At 45.6% G+C, this 22356-nt stretch overlaps 2 protein-coding genes across 10 annotated transcripts in view; one reads left to right on the top strand and one right to left on the bottom strand.

The window, feature by feature from the left end:
- RNF32 (ring finger protein 32) overlaps nucleotides 1-20719 on the top strand; it is a 53083-nt gene extending 32364 nt beyond the window's left edge. For 5 of the 6 annotated variants that reach the window (XM_082398852.1, XM_082398854.1, XM_082398851.1 and 2 more), the window contains exons 8-9: nucleotides 8779-8946; nucleotides 9640-20719. In XM_082398852.1, coding sequence (XP_082254978.1) covers nucleotides 8779-8946; nucleotides 9640-9870 — 399 coding nt within the window. In that variant the 3' untranslated portion in view covers nucleotides 9871-20719. The other variant, XM_082398857.1, reaches the window with a different exon arrangement.
- LMBR1 (limb development membrane protein 1) overlaps nucleotides 3797-22356 on the bottom strand; it is a 163713-nt gene continuing 145153 nt past the window's right edge. The window contains exons 16-17 of one of the 4 annotated variants that reach the window (XM_082398847.1): nucleotides 6143-6294; nucleotides 3797-5742 (exon numbers count right to left, since the gene is read on the bottom strand). In XM_082398847.1, coding sequence (XP_082254973.1) covers nucleotides 5641-5742; nucleotides 6143-6294 — 254 coding nt within the window. In that variant the 3' untranslated portion in view covers nucleotides 3797-5640. Of the gene's footprint in view, nucleotides 5743-6080; nucleotides 6295-22356 lie in introns of all 4 variants that reach the window. The other 3 variants (XM_082398841.1, XM_082398844.1, XM_082398846.1) reach the window with 3 other exon arrangements.

Consider the following 22356-nt stretch of genomic DNA (forward strand, 5'->3'; position numbering starts at 1 on the left):
AAAGCCAAAGTGAACAGTGAGTTTATCAAGGCTCCTTTGGGCAGGAGACCAGCTCTGTGACAGGGACATTCCAGGAGTGCCAGGTTTCCTGCACAGGCCTGCCTTTCAGCTCTGCGTTTTGACACCCGTGTCTTCACCCCGTCACCCTCCTCACAACATAAATGTGCACAGAACTTTAGATCAGTGGACTATTAGGGATCCAGTGTTTGAATTTTAGAAATTGGACTGTTTACAAAGCAAAATGTGCAGTGACTACAGTATCAGGTATGGTAAAATTCTTCATTATCTGTGGAACCACAGTTCTTGAATCTGGGGTGACGTGCAACCACCAGCCACATTTCTAAGCTGTATCTCCATACTCACCACTGGTGACAGTTAAATTAATGCAAATTCGTCTTATGTTTAGTCTAAACAATTGAAATTGCAAATTACTAGAAGAAATAGATCATGTGATGCATCCTGCTGTCCAAGGCAGATAAATAAATGTCAGATCCACCGCCTCATTAGTCAGTGAGACCAAGACGTTGCAGCAGCTTCTGCCTTCTCCCCCAGCAGCCTGCTGCCATTCTGTACTCCAGTGGCCTCCAGACCTTTGGAGTCTACAGATGGTCAAAGAGAGACTCAGGGCTCCAACGAGGTCACTGCCAAGAGTTAAAACCAAGCATCATACACCATCAGAATCATCTCATAAAAGGAGGACTATTTTTCAACACCAGGAAAGTTGGAAATGCTTGACCACATACTAAAGGATATGCCTTTACACTGAACCATTTAGCTTTAAAAAATTTCACTCCACTGAATTCACTTTTTTTCTCTTCTGGCAGATGGGTGAAAACTTCTTTGTCATACTTGGGAACCACTGGTTTAATTACCTTCAGGGAAAAGAAGTCTAATCAACAGAAAAGAAAGGCAAAGAGGGATAATAATGTGATATTTTTAGGCACAATAAATGAGGAAGTGCTTGTTTCCTTTAAAGTTTCAAGCTCTCACCAAGATGGATATGTTTTTAATACTCTAGATTAGATTAGCTCAGGCCATTCTATTTTTATAAATTAATCTATCTTACTTGCAAAAGAACTGTGGCCTTGCATTTTCACTCTTCTGTTGCAGAGGGGATTAATGAAGTCTTTCCTTACCTTAGTTTTCCTGCATCTACTGGGTCTTAACTAATTAGTAGAATACAGAGGTCATCTTTGTACAAATACAAAGCCATGCTTCCATATGCTGAGGATTTCTCTTCGCAGATCTGCCTGGCTTTGACATATCGCTGGCACATTCCTAACAAGACTGAAGCAGAGCAAAGTGAAGTTGTGTTACACTGTAGGTTCTTTTAAATAGATGGCAGTCCCGCGGTAAGAACTGCGCGGGTCAAATGTTGCGTTTTGTACCCACAAGTAAGTGTCAGAAGTAACCTTGAGTCAGCAGCGCCTTTGTCATGGAGGGCGCTGGGGCCGTCGGGATGATCCAGGAGGCCTGGTGCGCTCCTGCGTCGTCTGGTGAACTCAGATCAAAGCCGCCTGGAGAGGTCACTGGAGCTGCTGTGCTCATACCTGTCACCAGTGTGTACAGAAAGCCCAAGCATTGCCCAGAATGCAGTGGTCGGTCCTTGAGTGCCTTTGATCCTTATCTAGAAATTCTGCTAGCACATGTCATATAATTGAGGTATGGCCTTTTATTGCTGCAATTAAAACTGTTCAAATGCATTATACCATCTCAACCCAAGCTAAAAGTCCTGAGCATTGTTTAAAAAGTGAGGTTAGGGATTTGTCAGATGCTGTGGGTGACTTTAGGGGCTGCCGCTCCCACACCCTCCCGCAGGAGATTTCTCTTACTTTTTTTCATTTACATCTCGCGCCAAACAGCATAATGGTCTTCAAGTTTGTTTAGTCCTTTGACTTCCTTTATCACATAGAGATGGCAAACATTCTGTTGCTAACTTGAAGTGGCTCCAAGCAGCAAGACGGGGAGGATATTAAACCAGTAAAAGCTTATCAACTGATTCATTGATATGCTGTAAATTCCAGGCTTTTCACTTTGCTTTTGAGGGCGGCCGTAAGTCAACACATTAGTAAGCAATTGCTGACATCAAGATGGATGCTGAGAGGGGCCTCCTGGGCAGACAGAGTTCACCTGGGCACTTGTGTTAGTATATTTTTTTTACTGTTTAGCCAGGATGTACTTGTAAATGACCAGTAATTGCTTTATATATCAATAACCTGAATTCGTAATTACTTAATTTATCAAATATCTGAAATGTGAGACTGAAAAAGAAAAATATAAGAAGATATTCATTTTTTTAATTGAAAATTTTATGTATTTTGTCCATAGAATTAATATTAACCACTAGTTTGAAAACTAGAACTCAATCGTCTTTACGTGTGTGGTGCTTGCCTTTTCAATCACTGAAGGCCTCTGACCCGTGTGACAGTGAGGCAGTAAATAGGAGAAGGATGCTAATCACACAGGAATTTGACATTTAAGAAATATTTCTTAATAGCTACACTTAGGACGTTGCTCTGACCTGGCCACGATAGGGAGTCCGTAAATATATGCTGATTTAAGTTTTTACAATATTACCCTTGTTAACTTTCCAATACTTGAAGCACAAGAATAAAGACGGTCACATCAGTTCACTTTTAGAAATTTGCCATAAATATATACTGAAGGATTTTCGGTATGTTTATTAACAAGCTAACGTCAGTATTATAATTAGAAGCCAAACATTGATGCGTCACTGAATCTTGACACGGCAGGCTCCTTCAGCATCATTCCACGCAGACACTGTCCTTTTTTTCAATCCCCACAAAGAAACTTGTACTGCACTCCTTTAGAATATGCACATTAGGGCATGTATGTGTCTCCATTTCTAATCTTTTGCAAACTAAAGTCGACATTTTTTATTGAACGCCAAGGGCCTCGCCAAGATGAATCTAAGGAACGAGGAGATAAGAAATACACACAGGAAAAAGGTATGAGCACCCAGCCGGTGACAAGTGTCAAGCGAAGGGGCCAAAAGTGCTCTCTGGGCGTCCGGAGAGAGCGCACGTCCAGCCCAGGCGCGGGGGACACACAGCCGTGCAGAGGTCGCAGGGACGGAGGAGCATGACAGTCATTCGTGGGCTGAGTGAGTCTGGCCAGACCGGAAGATCCCTATGGGAAAGTAGTGCCTTTCCTGAGGAGAGGCGGGGAGGAGGCCCGGGGCGGAGAAGCTGGCGTCAGGGATGGAGGGCGAGGTGGGGACGGCAGTGTCCCCTGCAGGCGGTGAGGGCGAGGGAGCAGCTGGGGGCGCCTGGCCCACGCCTGCCCGCCCCTCCTGCCCCTGCACCTCGCAGTCAGACCCTCTCTTCCGCACCCTCTCCCGGCCCCACCCCGCCTTCCTGCTGGGTTGGGCGCCCTGTCCTTAAAGGAACAAGATGTGCCCCGGCCCGGCCCGGCCCGGCCCAGGCTCCTCTGGGACCCGTCTGTGCTTTCTATCCCTCACCCTGCCACAGCTAAACGGCAGCGTAAAGGCAAAATTACTTAGCTTAGGTTGAATAACCTGCAGTTTAAGTCTTTAACCACCACTGCCTATAAAGGGGACTGTTACTCTTCTCCTGACGACATGCTTCCGTGTAAGCCGAGGAAGAAGGCGTGGTCGTTACCGAATGTGAAAGTGACGCCAGGTGTGCCAGGTGCGCCAGGTGCGCCAGGCAGGCTGGCGGACAGGAAACCGCAATCGCGCGCACCTGCGTCCGGCACTGACCCTGCACCTCGCCCGGTCAGGACGTGGTTCCGGGTGGGGAGCCGCTGCTTCCCAGCGGCCTCCGCAGACCCGAGCGTCGCCCCGGAGCCCCTGCCTGCTTCCCCACCAGACTCACGGCCGCCTCTGGGTGCGCCCCACCTTCCTGCAGGGAAAGAGGCAGGAAACACGCCGTTGAAAACGGTATCAGTTTCAACCAGCCGTGTCATGGAGAAAACCCCGAGGAGACGAAGGCGCAGGGAGCCGACTGAGGGTCGGAGGCCAGCGAGGCCGGCCGGGCGCGTTAAGGCCCGCCCTCCGCACAGGCACTAGCTGCATCTGCGAAACTGACGAGCCCGTTTCTTCAGCTAGTGGTTCTGCCGTGTCCCCCGTAGTTGGCGTACAGAGCGACCCACAGACAGACAGAGGCAGGGACCCAGGGAGAGCTCTGCACGGTGGGCCAGCGCTGAGCGCAGCACTCCCAGCGCCCGAGCTGACAGTGAGAAGGAACGGAGGCGGCCCGCAGCGCAGGGAGGCGACAGCGGGGGCCGTCCCCACGGGGCCACGTGGGACCCAGCAGCGTGCACACCAGCTCCAACTCAAGCCGTGAGAACTCACTCAACGTGTAGGAAGAGCACCACAGAGATACCTCGCCACACACGTGACAACATTAACATATATATACAGAGGGGGATATGTAAATACTCGTGGCCTCCACATTTACTCTGTGGCTCTAAGTGACCTTTGAAAGCTCACGGGGACGCCTCACACTTGGAGTTGGGTGGTTACGTCTCCAGGAATGATGACTAAAGCTGTGTTAAATAACTTTGACTCAAAAATTAATCGGGAAACTTCTATGATGGCAGTTCTCAAGCATGAGTGAGCATCAGAACCCCGTGGGGGTTGTTAAACCACAGACGGCTGCTTCCTACCTGCAGGTTCTGACCCAGGAGGGCTGGGCCGGCCCGGGAGTTGGCATTGCTGACAAGTTACCAGGTGATGCAGATGCTGCGGGTCCGGGGACCTCACCTGAGAAGCAGCATTGCGATCCTTTCACACCAACCTGTCTGCTCCAAGTAGCACTTCTGTTCAGAACTAATTTGAGACCATACCTCATAATCTGAGATGCTCTGTAAGGTCTGGAATAGAACGTGATCCTTTTTATTCTGAGGTATAATTTTGGAGGAAGAAAAGACCTTACCTTACAGGTCTATATGGGAAATATCTCACACTTCAAGAAAACCCAATTTACAGAAAACTTGAATTATAAAACATTAATTGGAAGGCAGTTGTATGCATTTCCAAGTAATTCTTCCTTTTTATAAAGTATAGGGAACTCTTCTACTTTCAATAATTTATTTGGAGTTTATCAGGTATTTGAAAGGCTGAGGAACAGAGAAAATGAAACACTGCCGGCTGGAGCCCATAAGCTAGGATCCAGCTGCCAGGCAAGTGTAATTAGAATCAGCAAGAAACAGAATTGGATTCATAGATGGAAAAGCATCTTCCTCCAGACCTCCAAGTACGGCTGAAAAACAACTGCATGCAAAACCCCAAAACACAGGTGCCTGGATTCAAACCCCGTGGGCCGCCTGCCGTGTTACAGCACGGCCTTTCCCTGAAACCCAGCACGCATCCTTGTTAACACCCAGGGACCAAGGCTGGGCAGGCTCACTCACCACAGCCGCTGCCCCCTTCCCGCGCAGGCTCGAGTCTTCTTGCGGGACGGATGGGAATTGGGAGGGAACACCAGGTCCGCGAAGGCACCTTCTGATGGAGGTGACTTACCCAGACATGGCATCCCGCCAGGTTGTCCACATAAAAACAAATGAACAGACAAACCGCGCACATGGGATGTCCAGTAGAGTAGGATACTTGAAATGGGAAAGTCCTCCACGTCCACGGAGAACATGTTCCGCGCATCACACACCTAAATGACTGCGAGGTTTGATGGGCTGAGTTCCTTTCATCCTGCCCAGTTCCATGAAACAGCCACGGTCTCTCAGCCAGGACACTGCTAATTGCTGAAACAAATAAACCCCTAATTTCAACGACTGAAAATAGAAGCTTCAGTGACCTGAGTCGCAGCGTGCCACCCTGTGGGACACAGATACTGTCCCCCCCATCCTTTTGCCCTACCATCCCCTGGGCCTCAGAGACCTGTGTGTCCAGCCCAGAGACCCCATTCCCATTGGAAACGCTGTGTCACGTGGCCCCACCTAGCACAGGGGGAACGGGGAATGTGGTTTCTGGACGGGACGCCAACTTCTGCAGACCGCTCTGTGCTGGGGAAGGACGAGCACGACAGCCAGCAGGTGACAGCCGCCACTGTCACACCCTTGAAACAACAGATCACCCCTACCATTTACATCAGCCTTCAAACGTTTAACAGAGGAGCTATCGGAGTGGCCCTGGGTTGGCTACCTCTCCGTGCCCGGACGTGAGGTCACTCCTTTCTAGTGTCTTTCTGAGCCGCCAGGCCACGCGGTCCAGTGCAGGGAGCCACGAGCCACCTGTGGCCGTCCAGTCCAAATGGAGGTGTGATGCGCGGGCACAGCAAGCTCGGATTTCAAAGCCTTTCAGGAAGGAAAGGATATAAAGATCTCAACAGCTTATTCAACTGATACATTTTGAAGTGATAAATATTTTGGATATGCTGGGTTACGTAAAATATTAAATTTAATTCCACCTATTTAGAAACTTTTCTTAATGTGGCTCCTATAAATTTTAAGATTAGACATGGCTCACGTGACATTTCTTGCAGATGGTGTCGATCTAGACTAGCTGGTGAAGTCTTACATTTTAGCAAGTTCTAAAACAATTATACGAAAAGGGTTTTTTCCAAGTATATCATACAGCACTTTGAGAAGATCAGGGAGAGAAAAAAAATAAGACCAAATACAGCCCTATCCCCAAATCTCTTTAATAAAAACCATTTACTCCTGTGCCCCAGCTGTTCACAGGCCTTTTTCTTTTCTTTAAATTTTTATTGGAGTGTAGTTGATTTACAGTGTTGTGTTAGTTTCAGGTGTAAAGCAAAGTGAATCAGTTATACATATACATATATCCACTCTTTTTTAGGTTCTTTTCCCATATAGGTCATTACAGAGTACTGAGTAGAGTTCCCTGTGCTATACAGTAGGTCCTTATTAGTTACCTATTTTATATATAGTAGTGTGTATATGTCAATCCCAGTCTTCCAATTTATCCCTCTCCCCTCACCTCTGGTAACCATAAATTTGTTTTCTAAATCTGTGACTCTATTTCTGTTTTGTAGATAAATTCATACTGAGTGCAGTCAGTCAGGCAGAGAAAGACAAATATCATATGATAGCGCTTGTATGTGGAATCTAAAAAAAAGGGAGGGGGTACAAATGAACTTGCCCAGTCTTTTCTCATAAGATTCCCTCAACAACGAATGTAACTTGCCCAAGGTCACTCAGCTGGTAACTGAGAGTCTGGATTTGAACCCACAGTGATAATCCAGGTCTTTAAAACGTAACTGAAATCCATGAAACTCTTTTTCCTTCCCAGCCCATCTAGGGAGACCGACTTCTGGAATCTTGAAGCCCTTTGGAATCACAATATCACTCACCTATCTAGGCAACCCTGCTAATGTGTATGTTCCTGAAAAATCATGCAGGACTTATGGGAAAATGGGCAAGCCATCTAAAACCTGCACAACTGTAACCAAAACACTAACAAAAACCCTAAAAAGTTTAAGACGTTACATTTCTAATAAACCAATAACTATACGACCTTGTCTTTTCTAAAAAGGAGTGGATGGCACCTTGATGGAAGGGTATACACAGAAGACTTAAAGATTCCTAATTTGGGAGATTACAATTCACAGAGATCAGAGAGACTCACACAGTAAACATTTCCAAAGGCCAGACTGAGTCCAGAGCAGGGAGGCTGGAGGATATCACAGTTTCGCTACTTTGCAGTGAGCAACTGTTACCACTTAATGGACCAAAAATGCACACACTTTGGTCCATCTGGGGGAAGTCACGCGTGAGTCCACATACCTCCCACGTGATCTAGGCATGTTGCATTTTACGAATCACAGGGGAGGGAACTTGCACTGCAAATGCGTGCATTCATCCTGGCAATTCTGGTTTGCTGCCATCAGGAGGCAACAGCATGCCACAGCCAACAACTAACTCATTTGTCCTGAGATCACTATGCTTTTCTAAATCTTTTTGTATCAAAATATAGACCTTTATAAAAGGACTGAGCTTGGCGGAACATTAGAGACTGTATTTAAGGCTAATGCTTCTAAAGCAGAACAAAAGTTTGAGATAAAATGTAACATGCCGTCTCCATATTTATGCTAGCAGTGAAAACAGAATTTTAAGGTAAGTCCTAAAGATGTGTTCTGTAGCAAGGGGACATACAATTGTCCATAACTGATTAACTCAGCTTATTTTTTAAGGTCCTTAGGCAAGGGGTGGGGTTCAAAATTATGATTTTAGAGCTCGGTGAGAAAAGCAGAATGAGTAACCGGTTTGAAAGAAGGAGATAATCTTTCTCTTGGAAAGATTACTTTCTAAATGTTTTTTAAAAACCATTTTTTAAAACGTTCACACTAAAATGATCATTCATAGTCTGCAACCCCAGGGGAAGATGTTGTGGAGCAAGGGGAAGCGAAGCAGTTCTCATTAGTGATGGCCTGGTGGTGGCCCCAGGAGAGCGGCCCTGTGCAGTGACCGTCCCCGTGAAGACTAGAGTAGCTGGTGCCAGACCAGGATGACCATGTGACTACTTGTGCAAAATTCTAATCCTTTCTCCTCTCAACTTCTCATCAATGTACTCCCTGCTAACAAGCAAGGCTTACAACCAGGTGCCCCGTTCTGGTAAAATCTCTGCACCAATTCTCTGGACTTGGAGTGATTAAGGAAATCGCCGTGTGTCTATTTCCCCAAGAAGTACTATTCAGAGGCAGGGCCTTAGGGAAATGAGCAGGAAGGGTGGTCGGGACTCAAGAAGGTGCTTCCCTTCAACCTCCCTCCAGAACTTCTCACTGCCTTTGTGTAAGTGTGCCCCCGCCGTGTCCCCAGTTCACAGAAATCAGCCACCGCCTGCTGTGCTCTTACCACACGGACATAGACGAGCTCTTCTCAGAGATCGACCGCTGCCTGGCCCTCAACCGCAGCGTGCTGCAGCAGCTCGAGGACAGGTGTGGCCACGAGCTCACGGAAGAGGAGTGGAGGAAGATCCAGACACAGGTAGGCTGTGCCCGGGACAGAGCAGCCAGCGGCTCTGCAGTGCTGCCTGGGGCGGGACCCACCAGGAAAGGGGGGGCCCGGCCTGTGCCCGCACCACGTGGGGCCCCAGGACCTTCACCACCCACTCTGGGGTGAGTGCCAAGGCCCTTGAGTGTGAAATTCTGCTTTGATGATGGCATTTTGTGAAAGCGCCGAGGGAAAAGGCCTCCCCACATGCTCTTCCCCCGCCCCCCGGAGTTTCCCCGCAGGTCCCAGCCTGCCCTCCTCTTGCATCTGTAGGAGCCGTGAAAGAACGACACTCCAAATCCCACAGAGGAAACAATTGCTTAGAAAATCACAGAAAGAGGAAAATGTATAAAGAAGTTTAGCAGCTACACAGTATCAAGAAATTTGAAAAAGACTACTCTTCATTGCTTAATTAAAAGAAACTCTGTATTATTAATGTTCAGCATTTTATAAAGTATTTGTGTTTCAAAATGGGTTATCCCAGGGGTGTCACTATCCCTTTCCATTTTTCACAAGAGTAGCAGAGTACGTAGATAATTAATGTTATTTTAACACAGAATGAAATGTCTTCATTTTTAGAAGATCCACGTCTGTCAGTATACAGTTCTCACTTAAATTTCCGGAACTTCCTATCACGATGAAACCAACCATCTGCGTGACAAACCCCCGTGTCCTTCTGTGTTGCAGGCCCTGCTCCGGGAGAGCCCCGAGTGCTCCATCTGCCTCAGCCCGCTCTCCGTCGGTGGCCAGGCTCACCCGGCCCCCTCGGCACGGCACACGGCCCTCCTGTCCTGCTCACACGTGTTCCACTACACGTGTCTCCTTGCTCTGGAGGAGTTCTCCTTGGGGGACAGTTCTCCCTTCCATGTGTGTCCTCTCTGCCGCTCTTGCTATCAAAAGAAAATTCTTGAATGTTGAATTCACAGGAATAAAATTATATAATTCAGGGGGAAAGGTTTACCTTAATTTTGGTAGTGTACTTAGGAAAGCTAACGATATTTTAAAAGCTGACAACCCATCCAATTTTAGTCTTTATAAAAAGAAAACTTCAGATTCATGAGTTGAATCAGTTGAGGTAAGTGAGGGATGGACTAAAAACTTCTGTCTTAGAGGTTCTGTAATTTGCTGATTTGCTCTGCCTCTAGTGGGCCAGCTGGAATTGCTCGTAACAGTAAAGGGACTCCCTTCTGACACAGTAGCCTGGCTCACTGGCCCATTTCCACAGCGGTTCTGATTGGCCCGCAGGGGGGCTGCCGGTAGGGTTACAATACTCTGTCTTCCCAGGCCTGGCCCCCGCGTGGCTGGGTACTTACCTACAGCTAGTGTTGACCACAACCTAAAGGTCCTCTGCCGCTCCTAATTCTTGTTTTGTAGTAACTGCTTTATTTCTATAGGATAAATTACTGTTGTACTTCAGCACTTTGAATATATAAACCCAAGACATGAAAATAAAATATTCAGTGGTTTCAACATCAGAAAATAGTAAATCACATAGTAATGACTTAGAGCCACATACACTGTTTGAGTTCATACGTGAAGAAATCCACGAAATCTTCCTGGGAGCCTGGTCGCTTACAAGAATGAAGCGCAGGCTTCCCTGGTGGCGCAGTGGTTGAGAATCTGCCTGCCAATGCAGGGGGCACGGGTTCGAGCCCTGGTCTGGGAAGATCCCACATGCCGCGGAGCGACTGGGCCCGTGAGCCACAATTACTGAGCCTGCGCGTCTGGAGCCTGTGCTCCGCAACAAGAGAGGCCGCGATAGTGAGAGGCCCGCGCACCGCGATGAAGAATGGCCCCCACTTGCCGCAACTGGAGAAAGCCCTCGCACAGAAACGAAGACCCAACACAGCCATAAATAAATAAATAAATAAATAAAATATTTAAAAAAAAAAAAAAAAAAAAAAAGAATGAAGCACAGTTGGATGGTGAGGTGCCCCAGCTGCTGGAACAGATAAGGCCCAAACCTCAGGGACGGACAAAGCGGCCTGTTCTTTTGAACCCCAGCCCTTCGGCAGCGGGTGAGGGCTGAGGGGCTTCTCTAAGTGGACCCTGGCTCGTGGCCCGTGGCTCGTGGCTCCGCCCGGGCTCCCAAGTGACTCTCCCATGTGCTGAGGCAGAGACGTTTGTGGCCACGCCGGGGCACCTGGCACACAAGACTGCAGCCACAGCTAACTGCAGGCAAGGAGACAGGAAGCCCGGCCTGGGAGGAAAAAGATAGACAGGTTGCCAAGGCCAGGAGCACGCCTGCCACGGGTGCAGAACAGCCCCAGTGTCGTGTGGGAAGAAATACTAAATGTATGTTCCTATTTATTTTCTACCCCATCCTTTTAAAACACTCATCTGGCATGTTTTATTTATATATAGCCATATACATGTATGTCATTTAAATGAGTCAATCCACACATGTTGGCGTGTGCTCACTTTTCAATGGTGGAGTTACAGGGGGAATGGACGTCAGGTTGGCTGGTTATCACGAAACTATCACAGTGGAGCTGTTCTGATGTGATTTTTCCCATTACAAAATGTGGAGACTAACTTGGAGAATGATTTAAAGAGTGAGTGAACACTTCTGTTGTGAGACAGCAGAGGGAGGCTGGATCCCAGACCTCACTTTTCTGTTCAGAAGGCCCACGAGGCAGAGCACAGCCGTGTGATAAGACTGGGCCAGTCTGATTCCAGGCCCCAAACCTGGCATCTGTGGGGAGAGTCCAGGGATGCCCAGGTCACTCAGTGATAGTAAGAGGCCCCTAAGGGCCAGGTGTGACCATGTCCCTGCCCTCCTGTCCCTGGGCACGATGACTGGGTGTGGCCGCCCAAACCCCCGGCAGTCCCGCCTGCTTTCTGAACCCACTTCTCAAGCCTTCCCACTGCATCTGCGAGCTGTCAAGTCCTTCCAGTAAACTCTTTCCCTGCTAAGTGAGCACGGTCCGCCTCTGCTCTTTGCAACCAAGTACTCCACTGACCGAGGCCTTAGTTAATTGTAGGCAGCGGGTACACAGGGAAAATCAGTGAGGATGGAAATCTGGGGTTGGTCATCATTGGGGAAGATGGCAGTGAAAACCCCATGAGTGTTCAGGGGTGAGTCTCACACAGCTGTGAAAGTCGATGGCAAATCAGGTGATTTTCTTATTGACAAGTCTTCTGGAACAGCATGCCCAACAAAGCCTTGGGGAGACCAAGTTACAACCACAGAACAGTAAAAAAAAAAAGCACTTCAGTGGAGTAGCTGCTTCTCTGGACAGTTTGAAGACGACAACACATTCTCAGGTCAAGCCACGAACACCACACGGACTTTTGTACGGTAACATCACAGCCTCTTCAGGTCTCATTCAAAACTTGGTCATCGTCCAAGAAAGAGTTGGGGCCCTAAGAAGCGTGAGTTTGGTGGAGGACTCACTTGGGAGAGGGAAAGTCTGTGATGTTATTTAAATCCATGTATAATCCATAAATTTCTGGAGTTATTTACAAATACCATTTTTACCTTTCCAGGTGGTTGGGTATTTAGTTTATTACCATTTTGATTAGTAAATCCCAGTTTTGTTTCATTTTATCAGGGAGTATGATTTTATTGTCCCATTGCTGTAAAAACGCTTATGACAAGCAGCATTTATTACTTATCTGTTGGATGGGGGCTGCCTGCTCTGTGGTGGGCTCAGCTGGGCTTGGCTGCAAACTGTACCTTAGATCCAGATGTGTCCCCTGTGCTTGGTGAATTTGGTTTCTGGCACCTGCAACCAAAGAGCTCTGATGAGCACAAGATAGCACAAACTAAGGTGGAACCAGAGAAGAGAAAGAAGCAAGAGGACTTCCCTGGCGGTCCAGTGCTTAAGACTCCTTGCTTCCACTGCAGGGGGCGCGGGTTCGATCCCTGGTCGGGGAGCTAGGGTCCCGCATGCCGTGTGGTGCAGCCAAAAAAAAAAAAAAGAAAGAAACGAGTGGTAGCAAAAGAAGGCAAGAAGGAGGCTGAGCTCCATACGATGAACACCCCGCACACCTGAGCTAGCAGTGGCCCCAAACAGGAAGACCGTGTGTTACGCGATTCCTCACGTCCATGAGTTAAAGAGAGTTCAGGGAGAAAATGGCTACCCTCTCTCTCTTTTTAAGAAAAGTGCCTCCTCTCTCTCATTGTTTGACTTGGTAACTGGGGTGGCTGTGGAGTACGGCTCGGATCTCCTTTCAAGAACACCGGCCGTGGGGAGTCAGCCGGCTGACGTCCTCCAGACGCTGCCCCTCCACGTCAGACTCGGAGCTCAAGCCAAGGCCACACGCTCCCCGGGCTGCTCCTGAGCACTCGGGGTCCAGACAACTCACACCAGTAGTCCTCCCACCTCACAGACCACCACTCCTTATGCTCACCTCAGACATGGCTTTTCCCATAAAAAGGCGGCTGTATGACAGACAGAATAAGCAGATGGTGTTCACGCCGAGGTCCCAAGATGCAGTGGTGAGTTTCCTGGGACAGATCTTGTAAAGTATTCCTCATACAGGCTGATGAGCTCACACCAAGGTCAACGTGTACTGATACACCTCAATGGACAACAGGGTGTGGACAGGTAACTTCCTCCCGGGGAAGCTGAGAGCCTGCAGAGGACACGCGAAGACGAGGCCCCGAGTCCGCCCTGAAGTGAGCGCTAACAGCACCAGAGTGCCTACTTAAGTAAGTCACATAGGGATCTCAGCTCTTATTCTAGTGGCGCAAACTCAGATGCCTTCTGCGGCCGAGCAATAACAGATAAGCGGGAAAGCAGTTGGTTACTGATTAGGATCCATGATCCTGAAACACGGAACTTAACGCTGCCAGATTATCTAATTTTTAAAGAGACTATCTCTCACTCAAAAGACACCGAGGCTTTTGACTCTGATGACAATATGGTACTGGCATAAAAAGACAAATAGATCAGTGGAACAGAATAGAGAGCCCAGAAATAAACCCAAGCATACATGATCGATTAATTTACATCAAACAAGCCAAGAATATACAATGAAGAAAGAAGTCTCTTTAATAAATGGTGTTGGAAAAACTGGACAGCTACATGCAAAAGAGTGATGCTGGACGCCAGTCTTAAACGATATACAAAAATCAACTCAAAATGGACTTAAGGACTTGAACGTAAGACCTGAAACCATAAAACTTCTAGAAGAATACACAGGTGGTAAGCTCCTTGACATAAATCTTAGCAATTATTTTTTGGATTTGACACCAAAAGCAATACAACAAAAGCAAAAATAAATAAATAAAAAATATAAAATAAAAAAGCTTCTGCAAAACAAATATCAACAAAATGAAAAGGTAACAACCTACAGAATGGGAGAAAATATTTGCAAATCATATATCTGTTAAGGGGTTAATATCCAAAAATACATAAAGAACTTACACAGCTCAATAGCAAAAAAATAATCTGATTAGAAAATGGACAGAAGATCTGAATAAACATTTTTCCAAATAAGACATACAGGTGGCTAACAGGTACATGAAAAGATGCTCAACATCAGTAATCAACAGGAAAATACAAATCAAAACCACAATGAGATATCACCTCACAACCGTTAGAATGACTACTATCAAAAAGACAAGAAAAAAGTGCTGGCGAGGGTGTGGAGAACAGGGAGCCCTCCTGCGCTGTTGGCGGGAATGTAAATTGGTGCAGCCACCGTGGAGAGCAGTATGGAGGTTCCTCAAAAAACTAAAAATAGAACTACCAAATGATTTAGCAATTCTACTTCCGGGTATGTATCCAGAAGAAATGAAATCAGGATCTCCAAGAGATGTCTGCATCCCCATATTCACTGCAGCATTATGTACAATAACCAAGTCATGAAGACAATTTTAAGCGTCCATCAATGGATGAATGGTTAGAGAACATGTGGTATGTAAAATATTATTCCTCTGTAAAAAGGAAATTCTGCTATTTGTGACAACTTGGATGGAACTTAAAGCCATCACGCTAAGTGAAATAAGTAAGAGAAAGACAAATACCATATGATCTCACTTGTATGTGGAATCTAAAAAAACAACAAAACAAACTCATAGATACAGAGGACAAATTGGTGGTGGCCAGTGGAAGGGGGGTGGAGGTGGTGAGCAAAATGGGTGAAGGGGGTCAAAAGGTACAAACTCACAAATAAGTCCTGGGGATGTAATGTGCAGCATGGGGACCAGAGTTAACAATACTGTACTGGAACCATCAAATGCTTACTTTATGCTTTCTGCAGGGAGTGTGGATGTACATCTAACTTACCTAAAATGGTGTAAGACTTTTTAAAAACTTTATCCCTGGTTCTCATGGTAGTGTTAGGGGATGAAGTTTTCTATGAGCCCCAATAACCAGCTGTAATATTGAATTCATGAGCCCAGGCCATAACCTATCTCTGCCCAGTGAGAGAAAGGCCTAAGAAGATCAAAGATTACACTTTGGCAAAATTCTTTGTTACATGATATTTCTGAAATTTTGAAATAATCTAGATGTGCAAAAAAGTTATAACAATAGAATTCCCATGTAGCCTTCACCCAGCTTCCCCTCATGTTAACATGCCATATAGTAAAATTGTCTAAACCAGAAACTAACACTGATACAATAGTGTTAACTAATCTACACATTTGATCAATTGTCTCTGAGATGTTTTGTGAACAAGAATTTTCTTTGCCAACAAGAATGCTAATGTCTAAAAGAATGTACCTTCCAAATTATAAGCCAAGTGTATACAGTGATGTCACCATACTATGTGGAAGTTTCCAGACAGAGGAGAATGAGTCATTGACAAGAGCTCCATGAAATGAAGAGTACGTCTAAGTATTCATAATTCCAAACACAAGGTTAGTGTTTGCTACATTAAAAGAGGCGAATAATCTTCAAAACAGTTTATGAGATATACTAATTAGAGTTTCAGGTTATAGAATTTAGAAATAAGCTTGATTTTATGGACAACTGGTTTATGGAAAAGGCACTGAAATCACACATATTGTTTACTATATTGCCACAACTGACTCATCATCTGGGGAAACAATAAAGCTGATCAAGGATCGGCTGGAACTGCATTCAGGTGCTCACGTCGGGGTCAGACCTGACTGCGGTGGCCTGAGTGCAAGACGAGTTGCCATCTCCTAGGGAGCCCCAGGAGGGCAGGCAGGGCAGCTGTGCACCCCACGGGCACCCAAGTTCTTGTGACTGTCCATCTTCAAGGTAAGTTCATGGTGGGAAGTGGCTCAGAGCCCCAGTCATAATTCCCTGTCACATCCACGGTGCTTCTCCTGGCGGACTCACTTCTTGGAGTCACCTTTCCGGGGGCCCTACACAGCAATCTCCCTGATCACCCCTGAGCCATGTGGCCACAGCTACCCACCGTGGGGGGCTGGGTACACTGCCACCTTACAGAAAACCAGACTTGTGGTGCTTAGCATGAAGGAGAGCAGTTGTGTGCCAGTGACGGTCTGCACAGCCACTCTCATTCCTTTCATCAAAATAAACTCCAGACAAAGGGATGCCTGATTACCAAAAAACGGAGGCTTAAAAGTAGTTATGTTTGAGGTGATGAAAATGTTCTGGAATTAGATGGTGGTGATGTTTGTGAATATACTTAATGTTAAAAGAGAAAAACCACAGGCCCAAAATGGTCACTTGTGTCACTTGTGCTAAAGCCCATGATACTTGACCTAACTGCAGTTTTGGCCTTCACCAGAAATGTAATCTTGATCAACCAGTCTGGAATCTTCTAGTCTTCACCAAGGAGGTAGTCTGCCACGTGGGCCCTCTCCACCCCCAGAGGAAGACGAGGCAATCTGCATGATGAAACCCTTGCTGTTCCCTTCCCCCCAAATGATGTCTTGAACCAAAAATATTCCTTCCTTTTCTTTGGCTAATAGCTCCTTTTCCCCACCCTTCTCCCTATAAAAACCTTCTGTTTTGTACAACCCCTGGGAGCTCCTTCTAGGTGCTAGATGGGATGCTGCCCTAATCATAAGCCACCTAATAAGGCCAATTTGAGCCTCAATTTACTTGGTTGAATTTTGTTTTTTGAACACTAAACACCAGGGAACTGTTTACTCTGAGAGTGAATTTTACGGTGCACCGTCAAGCCCCCCAAGATGGCTGCTCTCTTGCTCTCTGGACATCCCCCGCTGGACCAGTCCCTGCCTCACCTACACCCTACTCACCTGGCTGACCTTCCCTCTTCATCACAGAGTCTGATCAGTAACTGCCTACATGCTTGTCCCCGGCCCCAGCTACTGACCGTCCTCATCTTCCCATCAGAACGGCTCCACTAGGATAGTTTCCCTGGTAACCAGCCGACCTGATGTCCATCCCCCTGTAACCCTCACCCCCGCCCCACCACACAGCCGGAGGTGCCACTGCAGGACTTTGCTTCAGAGGTAAGATCCTGGGTCCAATAAACTACTGATGTCTCTGTCTCCACCATCAGGCTCTTTCTTTGGTCTCGCGACTGGGCAATTACAGGGCTTGCAGGCCTGTAGGGTGCAGCCCAACATGTGGTATGTGAGCTACATCTTAATTAAAGGAGTTAGAGACAAAAACAGATAAATATTTTTACCTTGGAGTAGGGACTCGTGGAGTAGGGAAGTCCTAAGTACGATATCAAAAAATTTATGGGAAATTGTCAATTGTGACTACTTCAAAATTTTAGATTTCCATGTAGCAGAAAACAATGTGAACAAGTTAAAAAAACAAATAACCAGGAAAAATATTTACAACACAACAGAAAGACAAATATTTACTACTGTAATAGAAAGGTTTTATAAAACAATAAGAAATACCAAAAGTGGGCTAAGTACATTTTATAACTCATAAAAGCAGAAATACAAATAGTTGCTAAAATTTTTAAAGTTCCCCCCACTAGTTATTAAAAGTGTGAGAAAAACAGTATTTGCCCATCAAGTTGCCACTAATGTAAAAGACTGGCAAAATCCAGTGTTAGCTAGACACACACATGCTGCTGATGAGAGCATGATGATATGGTCTTTCTCTTGGAAGTGTGCATTCTCTTTGATCCACTTTCATTTCTAGGAATTATGTGACATTGTGACTTATAATAAAAAATACACATGTGGTCCTCCTCCATTTCTGGAACAGAGCTCTGAAGACCCTTGGAATTTCCTAAGTGATAAGAGGATAAGGGTATCTTTTTATATTCATAACAAGCCCCTTTCAACCACACCTGGGCTTATGTGAATGAGGTGACTTTTTTTTTTTAATTGAAGTAGAGTTGATTTACAATATTGTGTTAGTTTCAGGTGTACAGTGATTCGGTTATACATATATGTATACATATTTATCTATATTCTTTTTTTTCTGATTCTTGTCCATTATAGTTTGCTACAAGATATTGAATATACTTCTCTGTGCTATACAGTAAATCCTTGCTGTTTATTTATTTTATATATGGTAGTGTGTATCTGTTAATCCCATACTGCCAATTTGTCTCCCCACCCTTCCCCTTTGGTAACCACAAGTTTGTTTTCTATGTCTGAATTTGTTTGTTTTATAAATAAGTTCATTTGTACCACTTTTTAGATTCCACATATAAGTGATATCATGATATTTGCCTTTCTCTGTCTGACTTACGGCATTATTTCATTCTTTTTTATGGCTGAGTAACATTCTGTTGTGCATATATTCTTTATCCATTCATCTGTCAATGGACATTTAGGTTGTTTCCATGTCTTGGTTATTGTAAATAGTGCTGGTATGAACACTGGGGTGCATGTAAATTTTCAAATTAGAGTTTTCTCCAGATATATGCCCAGGAGTAGGATTGCAGGATCATACGGTAACTCTATCTTTAGTTTTTTTAAGGAACCTCCATGCTGTTTTCCATAGTGGCTGCACCAATTTACATTCCCACCAGCTGTGTAGGAGGGTTCCCTTTTCTCCACACTGAATGAGGTGACTTCCGGAAACTCCCCAAGGATGGCCAGGGGAACCAACCAACTAATTAGGGGTCAGCCCCACCCTCCTGACCTCTGGGGAGTGGAAAGGGGCTAGAGGGTGAGCTCATCGCTAGTGGCCAATCATTTAATCCATCACGGCTATACAGTGAAGCCTCCACACACACAAAAACTGCTAACTGAAGGGACTCCGAGAGCTTCCGTGTCGGTGAACGCATGGAGGCTCTAGGAGAGTGGGGCACCCCGAGAGGGTGGGGAAGTTCAGTGCCCCTTCCCCAAACCTGGCCTGTGCATCTCTTCCATCTGGCTGTTCCTGACTTGTATCCTTTATGGGAAACAGGTAATCTAGCAAGTCAACTGTCTTCCAGCATTCTGTGAGCTGCTCTAGCAAACTACTGAACTGGAAGAGGGGGTCCTGGGACCCTCTGATGTACAGCTGGTTGGTCAGAAGCACAGGTGACAGCCTGGGCTTGGGATCAGCATCTGAAGCGGGGGGGTGGGGGGGGTAGGCAGCCAGTCTTATTGGGACTGAGCCCCTAACATGTGGGTGTGCACTAATTTCATGAAGATAGTGTCAGAATTGAATTGAATTGTAGGACACCCATGTAGTTATCCACAGAGAATTGGAGAAATACTTGGTGTAGAAAAAAACCCCACACATTTGGTGGTTACAAGTGAAACAGTGACAGTACGAGAAAGAGGAGTTTTTCATTACAAACTTCTAAGGAGATAATAGAACAGTGTGCTAAGATACATGTAGAAAGCTATTTGTTAGTATTTACAGTAGTTCGAAACTGGAAATAATCTAGACACCCATCCCTAAGGAGTTGATTAAAATATGGTCCATACACATCAAGAGGAATACTATATAGCCATTCAATGGAATGATGTAAACCTACATCTATTGGTAGGAAAAGAAGCTCATGAACAAACGAGGTTCCACATACATACGACAATCCTGTGGTTGCATGTGGTTCGTCACAGAGCAACCACATGGAATTACAATGACAATTTAAACGCTGAAACTTGAGTTAGGTCAGGCAAATCAGCAGAAACACTGTGACGGTCCAATATCATTGCGCAACCCCCCATCTTTTCTGGCTGAGCTGAGAGGCTTGCAGGACCTCAGATCCCCGACCAGGGATTGAACCCAGGCCTCGGCAAGGAAAGCGCTGTGTCCTAACCACTGGACCGCCAGGGAATTCCTCACTGCCATTTGTAGACAGACTTGGCTTCTATTTCAAAGACAAAGCCTCATAAGGAAACTAATTAATTTAATGTTTGACACATCTAGACTCTCAAGCTTAACCAAATAAACGTAATGAGGATGTGGAGACCCAAAAATGCTTTCTTGTCTGTTACAAGTTTTTAACATAGCCTGTATGATTCCAAAATCCTCATCATAATTTAAGAAATGATGATTTTAGGCAACTCCAGTAGATGAAAAATTTCCACAAGGATAAGTGAGGACTCACTTAGAAAAGCCCCATATGGACCAGATAAATGCTGAATGGCTTTTACGGAGCTGGTCTCAGTTGTTCTTATACAGCCCCACTATCAAAAATTTTGAAGTCTTATTTTAGTCCTTTATAGGATCTGCTACAGCTAATTGTGACATTATCTTAAAAATGTCAAGCAACTATAAGAGAACATTTAAATAAATTATTTAAAATAACAGCTAATACTTATCAAGTACCTAATGTTTCAGGCCCTGTGTCAGTGGCTGTGGCATGTCGGCCACAGCCTGGTGCACATTTAACACATACATAGATACACATACACAGATACACATGCACAGATACACATGCACTGATACACATACACAGATACACATGCACAGATACACATGCACAGATACACATACACTGATACACATACACAGATACACATGCACTGATACACATACACAGATACACAGATACACATGCACAGATACACATACACAGATACATATGCACAGATACACATGCACAGATACACAAACACAGATACACATGCACAGATACACATACACAGATACACATACACTGATACACATGCACAGATACACATACACAGATATACATGCACTGATACACATACACAGATACACATACACTGATACACATACACAGATACACACGCACTGATACACATACACAGATACACATACACTGATTCACATGCACTGATACACATACACAGATACACATGCACAGATACACAGATACACATACACAGATACACATGCACAGATATACACAGATACACACACACTGATACAGATGCACAGATACACATGCACAGATACACATACACTGATACACATACACAGATACACATACATAGATACAGAAGCCACCCGGCGTGTTCCACTACATGGTACACAGGTGTGATTCCCCCCCTTTCAGATTGGTAAATAACTATGGCTACTGTTTCCTAGCGCTTTTTCACAACCACAGGTCCTGCCCCTTTTACGTGTTGGGGAAAGGAATGCAGAAATCATGAGGAAACCGAAGCTCTGGTCAGCTCACACTGGGGCTCAAGGCCGCCAGTTCCAGGCCTGTGCTCGCTGAGCACCAGTGGCTCACAGCGGCTCTGCCTAAACCCCTCCCAGATGCAGAGCTCGCTGTACGGCGGGAAACCTGCAGGGCCGCGCCCTGTGACACGTGGAGCAGAACCACCATCTTTAAAAACCTTTCCCGGACCGTTTTTCTTCCTTCCAAGGCAATCACGCCACATTCTTAAAGCCCAAATATCGCACACGTGTTCTCTACCTGGTTCAGTGTCCTCACCAAGCACCACGAAGACAGGTAACAATTTTAAACAAGTCCCTTTGTTCGGTCTCAGAGGCTCTGATCTTAGCTAGGGCTCTGTCAACTGGTCTCAGGGCCTCCTGTGTGAAAACAGGTGCCTTCTTTTCATCAGCTGTAATTGATAAGTAAAGTCTATCTGAGAAGCAATGTTTATAAAGTGGTTAAGGGTAAGGACTCAGGAGCCAGCTGGCCCGGGATTCGAATCCTGTGCCCTGTGGGTCCCCGGGCAGGTTACTTAACCTCTCTGTGCTTTAGCTTCCTCATCTGCAAAGTGGGAATACTAACAGTACCTACTTCACAGGATTGTCAGGAGGATTAAATAAGTTACATATTTAAATAAACATGCATACACACACACATATAAAATGCTTAGAACAATACCTGGCACAGGAAAGCACTATTTAAGTGGCTACTGCTATTATTATTGTTGTTGTTACTACTATTTTAAAGCAGTAAGTCCCTTTTGCAAGCTATATACATAAAATTCGTCTCATTTTAGAACCACATCTTAGATATCTACTTATGTTATCTGCATTATTAAATGTTTAGCTGTATAACTGAGAAAGAACTAAGTCTGCTTGAGTTTCTAAGGCCTAGAAATATGGACCCTGGGACTATGCCACACTTCTGCAACTCCCCATCAGCACTAAGACAAGTGGAAAGACAGACGATGTTCAAACACCTGACTCAACATCCTGACACTGGAAA

The sequence above is a fragment of the Balaenoptera borealis genome (genome assembly GCF_965194805.1).
Source record: "Balaenoptera borealis genome assembly, chromosome: 7".
Classification (NCBI taxonomy): domain Eukaryota; kingdom Metazoa; phylum Chordata; class Mammalia; order Artiodactyla; family Balaenopteridae; genus Balaenoptera; species Balaenoptera borealis.